The sequence below is a fragment of the Notolepis coatsorum genome (assembly GCF_963971535.1).
Source record: "Notolepis coatsorum genome assembly, contig: SCAFFOLD_305, whole genome shotgun sequence".
NCBI classification, from domain to species: domain Eukaryota; kingdom Metazoa; phylum Chordata; class Actinopteri; order Aulopiformes; family Paralepididae; genus Notolepis; species Notolepis coatsorum.
In genome coordinates, this window is record NW_028170598.1 from 53,545 (window position 1) to 61,523 (window position 7,979).

The 7,979-nt window shown below is 44.4% G+C and overlaps 1 protein-coding gene across 1 annotated transcript in view; it reads left to right on the forward strand.

The window, feature by feature from the left end:
• LOC311248486 (partitioning defective 3 homolog) overlaps positions 1-7,979 on the forward strand; it is a gene marked incomplete at both ends in the record, with an annotated part of 47,166 nt that overhangs the window by 18,405 nt on the left and 20,782 nt on the right. The window contains 2 exons of the mRNA XM_084339358.1: positions 2,334-2,473; positions 2,999-3,127. Coding sequence (XP_084195484.1) covers positions 2,334-2,473; positions 2,999-3,127 — 269 coding nt within the window. The remainder of the gene's footprint in view (positions 1-2,333; positions 2,474-2,998; positions 3,128-7,979) is intronic.

Consider the following 7,979-nt stretch of genomic DNA (forward strand, 5'->3'; position numbering starts at 1 on the left):
AGACAAACAGACAGACTCATAGCCATTCAGACAGACAGAATTTGCAGACAGACAAACTTGACTTGACAGTGGAAAGTAGGTCATGATGAACCATCAGAGAGAATGACTGCTCTGTGAAATGAGCAACCTCTCTGACATGAATACTAATCACTGACTGGAGCGACAGAGAAGAACCACATACCACCGTACTACACCACCCGGCAGCTACAAGCTATAGAAACACCCCTGATTATTGGGTTATTTATAGTCTGCCTCTCAGAACACACTTGTTAATGACTCATCTTCCGCTCAGGGGGAGTATTTGTCAAAGACTAACTCGACAAACACAATTTGTTTTGGTGTACCTTTATACCCTGAGTGACATTTGCAAAAGCCTCCGTCTTGCTTTTTATTTGGCAGATTTCAGGTGTAGTCAGCTGAAAAGGTCAGGTCGGTGAACCCTTTTTTAACAGTTATTACATTTGCCTATAACCCCCCCCAGACTGACAATACATATCCAACTGATGAACCTTAAAGGTCATTCTTTCAACCCAAAGTAAACAGCCTTTGTGTGACTCTTAAGATATTGATACTCCAATATTATTGCGTTGTTTTGTTTTCTCAGACACTTTTTATTTATGTATTTCTTTTTTATTACTGTACATCCCCTTGCCCCCCTGTATTCTGTGAGTATTCCATCTGTAAATGTTTGATATATTGTAGAAAATATCACCTTTTTATGAATCCGAGGAGCGAGGCAAAGATCGCTCTTCATTCTGAGCGCCTGCTGCTATCGAACAGCGTTTGAAAGCACTCTGCGAGGTACCGACCGCTCCTTTCTCTACAGCTATTCTGGTCTGTACCCGCTCTTTAATCCCTGGCCATAGCATGCGTCGGGTGGCTCTGGCCGTCCGCCGTGCGCATATCGCAAACACTCAATTTTGGTTTATAGATTTGACCTTATATTTAGAAACCAGGGACACGTTTCATTTTTATGCTTAGTACCACGCCCTGATGGCAAGATGTCAGGCACTAAGTAAGGATGTTGTTATTAAGTATAGGAGGTTCGGAACACGGTCAAGGCTATAATTTGATCCCTGCATATTGGTTCCTCATGTAACAGTGGTATGTAATGACAGGGAGCAGAAAGACATTGCGGACGGAGCCGATCCTTGGGACTGACATCATGGCAGAACATTTACATTTTTAGCATACATTCTTCTGTCGTATTCTGACATTTAGCTGCCCCTGGAAACTGTAGTCATTATCGCTACTGGTATTCTCTTGATATGGGTTTGCTGTATTCACTGAGCTGCCATTTTAAACCTAAATGAAAATGCTAGAGGAAAAGAATAAATGGAGGTTTCTCTCAGGAACTGCTGTTCAACAAAAGTACAAATTCCAAATGACACATGGAAAAGATTTTCTTCGCTAAGAATGCATGTCAATGTGCAGGTTAGAAAACATGAAACACTACAGTGGTAATAAATCACAAGTTACATAATCATCAGCATGTAATTACAATATATTCTCCCTGCCAGTTTGGTTTACTTCGGTCGAAGTGGTATTTTTTTATGGTGACTTTTTCTAATATTAACCTGAATCTGACCTTCTGCAACTACTGGCAACCTAAATTACTTCTTGAAAAAAGGACAATGGACACAGAAAAGAACATTGCCTGCGATATCAGTATGATTTTTAGGCTTGGTTTTCTAATGACACTTCCAGCCAGCCAATATTGGCGATTTGATGTTCACAAGCTCATATCATCATGAGCTTGTGTGTGCTAAAAAGTGATGCTAACTCTAGCCACCCAAACAACTGCCTCTTTGCACTGCTGCAGTCAGGCAAGCGCTACCGGAGTGTCATGGCCAGTACAGAGAGACTCAGAAGGAGCTTCTATCCCCAGGCCATCAGGATGCTCAATGTAGACTCTGCAACACTAACCCATCCATTCTACATTCATTGCCCACACTCACTTTAAACACTCCTACTTTAACATTCACTTTAAACCCTTTAAACCCTTTTTAACACTACACCATATTGTATTACTAAAGGATTTGTACTACCTCTCTACCAAATGTTTGCATTTTGTTTTGCATTATGTATTGTATATTGTATATTTTGTATAGTGTTTTACTAAATAATATAGGTCTTTATTATTTAACAATTTTTTTTTAACTGTATGAAGCACAATTTCAGGAGGGTCATACAGAACCAAGCTTTTCATTATAATGTACATGTACCTTATATGTGACAAATGAAACAAAACTTGAAACTTTTAATTGGAAGACATTGATTAAATGTATCCTAACTGAAGTGCTAACTTAGTTCATTTGTCCTGCTCTCCTCAGGCCCGGAGGGTCTTGGCTTCAGCATCACGTCCAGAGACGTCCCCCTCGGTGGCAGCGCTCCCATCTACGTCAAGAACATTCTCCCCCGAGGAGCCGCCATCCAAGATGGCCAACTGAAGGCAGGCGATAGGCTGCAGGAGGTGGGAGCTGTGACATCACTTTTACATACCCCCCCCACACTTAGCATGTTTACTTATTGTTGTGTTACATCAGAGGCTAATCACACACTTGCAGCTTTTCCTTGAGTAAAAACATTTGATTGAATGGGCTTATTTGTTGAAATGAGTCACATATGTGCCCTGAGGGTATAATTAAACTATGGCTCTGAGTTGCTGAACAAAAGTTATGAAGCAATATTTTGACAATGGCGTATTCACTTTGACATGAAAATCTGGGAGCATTTGTTTTTTTGGAGGAATAACTAATGTTTAAATCCAATTTAAATGGGCTCAAAGGCAGTCTTTGTCTAACTGTTATTATGTTCAGGGCATATGTCAGTCCCTTAGTTGCAGTCAAGGTAATTGTTTTAACTTTTTATCCACTGTGCGTGAGTGTGCGTGCGTGCATGTGTCTGTGTGAGCTTGTGCATCACACGTGCATGTGTGCATGCATATTTTCATGTGTTTGTCCACTCAAATGTGTGTGTGTGACGTGTGTGTGTCCAGGTGAGTGGGGTGGACCTGAATGGTAAGACCCAGGAGGAGGTGGTGGCTCTGCTCCGGGCCACGCCCATGGGAGGGACCGTCAACCTATTGGTGCTCCGCCAAGAAGACCCCCTGCTACCCAGAGAAGTGGTCAGTACTCCCTCCCTCTCACACACCTATCAGACCCTATAGCTCAGCCTAGCATCACATTCACCTTCAGTCCAGTCCTATTTCTGTGTGCATTTTGAATAGATTGGAATGGGAAGTGTTTTGACCCAGCCTGGTGTGAATTATCTTCAGCATCATCTTATACCCAGGTTCAGCCCATGGTACAAATAATATAAGATAAGATAAGATAAGATATTCCTTTATTGATCCCCTTGGGGAAATAAAGTACACATTAATTTCCTCGACACTGCACTCATCCATAGCATTTGTGCTTGGCACAATGTGTAATTAAGTGTATTAAAATATTGTTATGCTTACCCAATCTCAAAGTTCACGGCACGTGCCTGATACATACTGTACATACATACATACATACATACATACATACATACATACATACATACATACATACATACATACATACATACATACATACTGTATATTCCGCTGGTCCGTATCCACTTCCATTCATTTGTGCTAAGCTAAGCTAGCTTGCAGTCAAATAGATTTATACTGAACGCACAGAGAGGAGATTGGTATCTATCTTCTTGTCTGACTCTGGAGAAGACGGTAAGCACATTCCCATAATGTTGCCATGTTCCTTTAAGTCCCCAGATACATTAACACTGGATTTTCTCCATGGTGCATATATTTACATATCGCTAGTCCTTAATCGTCCCTCTTGAACACATATAGCAAATCGTCTGTCTAACTCCAACACTGCCTATCTCTATGTACCCCCCCCCCCCTTACACTCTTCTATCCCGAGTGTGATTTCATCCAGCCTGTCTTTTGTTTGAGTTAGAGGCTGAGGGGCCGAGGGCCCCTTTGGCTGATAATACCTTGTCCCGGCCGGCGGGGACATGAGGACGGAGACGGCTCGCCTGGCTGTTTTATCAGACCGAACAGTATTATCCTCCTCTGACCTGGGGGCCATTAGGGGAGCCTGCCACCCCCCCCCCCCCCCCCCCCCCCCCATCACATCAACTTCTACTCTCTGTTGTGTCACTTTTCACTGGCTGACGCAGGCCGCATGGCACACACACACACACACACACACACACACACACACACACACACACACACACACACACACACACACACACACACACACACACTGGAAGTAGACTCACACACACACACACACACACACACACACAGCATGTACGCACGCACATACGTTCCCCACCCAATACAAACTCCCATTCAGCCACAAATTCTATTTCTACACTCTCTTCCCAGTCATGTGGGGTGACTTTGGCTGTGGGGCAGCAGATGGCTGAGGCTCGTGCCCTCGTCCAATCTCCCTTCAGTGAGTCTGACAGTGGGCACAGGCATCACGGCACCTCGACAGGGCAAAGGGCCCCAATGCCAACCCCCCAACCCATAAAAGTCAGCCTGGCACTGGGGTCGTCAACCCGCCCTAGGAGCTGTTTGAACTGTGGAGCAGTCGCTTCAGAGACACATTTCACGTTTCACCCATATTCCTTTGACCTGCTGATGACAAATTAAAGCATAACTATTATGGAGATATTGTTTTGGATTAAAGGCACCTTGTCAGAATAATTAAATAGCTGTTGTCGGTATTGCATCCCACAATTCTTTGCGTTCCACGTGGAAAGAGTCCTCTTAGCGGGATTAGAATCGTAAGACTAAATGAACGCCGGTCCATGAGCCTGACATCGTCATTTTTTATTAATGATTATCTATCAGCTCGCCGACTTCCTTGACGTGGAACACATTTTTTTTCTCTACTTCTCGAGTCAATAAAGCAGCTCAGAATCCTTCACAGTCACGTCGACACTTAATCAGCTGCTGTCATCATCCGTCACTGCTACTCATCCCTATCAGTCATGGTGCCGCTGGTCACTGCTACTCATCCCTATCAGTCATGGTGCCGCTGGTCCCATGAATTACTTTTCATTGATGAATGAGCTCTCAGGAGATTTTAGTAGTAGCGGGAAAGATATTGTTTTCAGCCTTACTTGGTGTTATTCCAGTATGTCTTGGAGCGGTATGCTGTGGTGCAGATTAAAGGGAAAGGTCAACATTATGGGAGATCGAGATGTGCTTCTCCAGAGTCAGACAAGAAGATTGATATCAATTGCCTGGCTGTTGGCCAAAAACACATCTACTGGAGTTTTAAGCTAGGCTAGTGGTCCGTATCCGCTTCCATTCATTTTTGCTAAGCTAGGCTAGCTCGCAGCCGGTTGGCTTTCTAGTGAACACAGAGAGAGGAAATCGGTATCTATCTTCTTGTCGGACTCTTGAGAAGACGGTAAGCACATTCTGGAGAAGACGGTAAGCACATTCTGGAGAAGACGGTAAGCACATTCTGGAGAAGACGGTAAGCACATTCTGGAGAAGACGGTAAGCACATTCCCATAAGGTTGGCGTGTTCCTTTAACACTTCCAGTGCCACGCCTCTTCCGGGAAGTTACTGCCTCATGCCAACCATTAACCCCATGTAAACGGTCACCTTGTTTGTAGAGCTATAAATTATAACCATATTCTATATTATAGCTATGGATACAGTACTATAGTCATTTAACACTGGGTTTCTTCCGGTCAAGATGCAAAAAAGAAAAAAAAATTCCATCCATTTGTTCCGTGTTATACCGCGGTGAATATAAGTATGGTTTTAGAGCAGTCTACCGTAATCCATGAAATGCTGAGTTATAGCCCTACACGTCGATTACATTGTAGACGCTAGAGTTCCTCCTCTGAACCCGCTATTGTTCCGGATTCAAATCCACATTATAGGTATTATGTTCCGTCACGAAGGCATGAAAGGGTGGGGGGGGGGGGGGGTCGTTTCTGACTATTCGATCGTCAGTAACGGCATTCGCATTGAACACTAAAAACGGTTATCAGCCCGATCGCTATGAAAGCATTGCAGGATCAAGCTAGAATTGACGGTCAAATCGCCCTTACCTTCGGCCGGGAGTAAGCCAAAAAGAATATTCCAATTTCTTGATTGCCATCTGGTAGATCCAATCCCCATTTGGTCTACGGCATAAACAACCATAACATACGGATCGGGCATAGTTGACGGGCTTCGATGTAACTGGCAGAACTGTGTGCCTCCCAGAGAACAAAAAATGAAATCCGAGACCTGGGGTCATTCCACAGCCCAGGATACAATGTTACAAATGGTGCTCGATACCGCCACCTGGTAGGATGCGGCCGGTACTGCACCTTCGGATTCCCAGTATGCATTTTTCAGGCAACACACAGCTCCCTGAGATTGAATAGCGTATTAAAATAGAAAAAAAGGAAAAACTACCCAGAAACGAGAATCTTCGTTTATGGCACTGTACGGTTGGGGCACAGAAACGAGAATTCTCGTTTTTGGCAATTAATGTGTTAAAAGTTATTTGTGTTCTGCACCCGTTTCATGGTGGCTGTGCATCTTTAATGATTAAGGTCATACTGATGCCCTCAGGTTTTCTCCTCCTACAGGTAGTTTTCAGGTTTTCAGAGAGAGAGAGAGAGAGAGAGAGAGAGAGAGAGAGAGTATAAGAGATTATTAGAACAGCGTCTGCGTGATGGGCGTTCTAATCACGTCACACTCGAGGAGCTAAGAGGGCGCAACCATCCTCCCTCTCTCCCTCTCTCTCTCTCTCTCTCTCTCTCTATCTCTCTCTCTCTCTCTCTCTCTCTCTCTCTCTCTCTCTATTCCTCCCTCTCTCTCTATCTCTATCTCTCTCTCTATCTCTATCTCTCTCTCACCCTCTATCTCCTTCTCCCTCTACTCCCTCTCTTTTTCTCCATCTCTCTTTCTCTCTCAGAGTGCTATCTAGCTAACACTTAGACTGAGTGTCACATAAGCATTCCGATGCCCTGTGCCACTCTTCACACACATGCACGTACGCACACACACACACACACACACACACACACACACACACACACACACACACACACACACACACACACACACACACACACAGCTCGGCTGGGGCTTTCATGGATCTCCATAATCCATATGAGTATGTTCATAAAAATCAGATAAGGAGGACAGGGCTGAGCTGGTGACAGTTATTGCAAATAAAGCATGCTGGAAAAAGACCACTGGTAATTGCCTTCACTCTCCCTTCACTCTGGTGATGTTCTGGTGATGTGTGTGTGTGTGTGTGTGTGTGTGTGTGTGTGTGTGTGTGTGTGTGTGTGTGTGTGTGTGTGTGTGTGTGTGTGTGTGTGTGTGTGTGTGTGTGTGTGTGTGTGTGTGTGTGTGTGTGTGTGTGTGTGTGTGTGTGTGTGTGTGTGTGTGTGTGTGTGTGTGTGTGTGTGTGTGTGTGTGTGTGTGTGTGTGCGTGCGTGTAAGTGGTGTTGCTTGTTGGTGGACATATTGACGTGTGTGTATGGTTGGTGTATGTGTGTGTGTATGTGGTTTTGTTTTTTTGTGGACATATGGACGTATGTGTGTCTCTCTGTGTGTATTCACATACAAATGCATGCACCACAGCAGACACAGGTGCATAACAGCATGCTTGTGTCTCACCATCCCTCATGCAATTCCCCCAATGCACACAATGGTGTTTTAAATCATGGCGTCAGTGACATGCCAGATGACAACGGGCATGCGTGTGTCAGGGGGGGAGAGAGAGAGAAGACAGAGAGAGAGAGAGCGAGAGAGAGAGAGAGAGACACACACACAGACACACACTCTCTCTCTTTGTCTCCTTGACATTTGCTCGCTGATGTTTAATGTCAGCGCTGAAAATCCCTCCACGGGTGTCTTTAGTTGAGTATATTGTATCATACATCACACGTCTCAAAGGAGTTAATTTACGCTCCTAGTTGTGTTTGTGTCGCCTCTTTGATTACCACA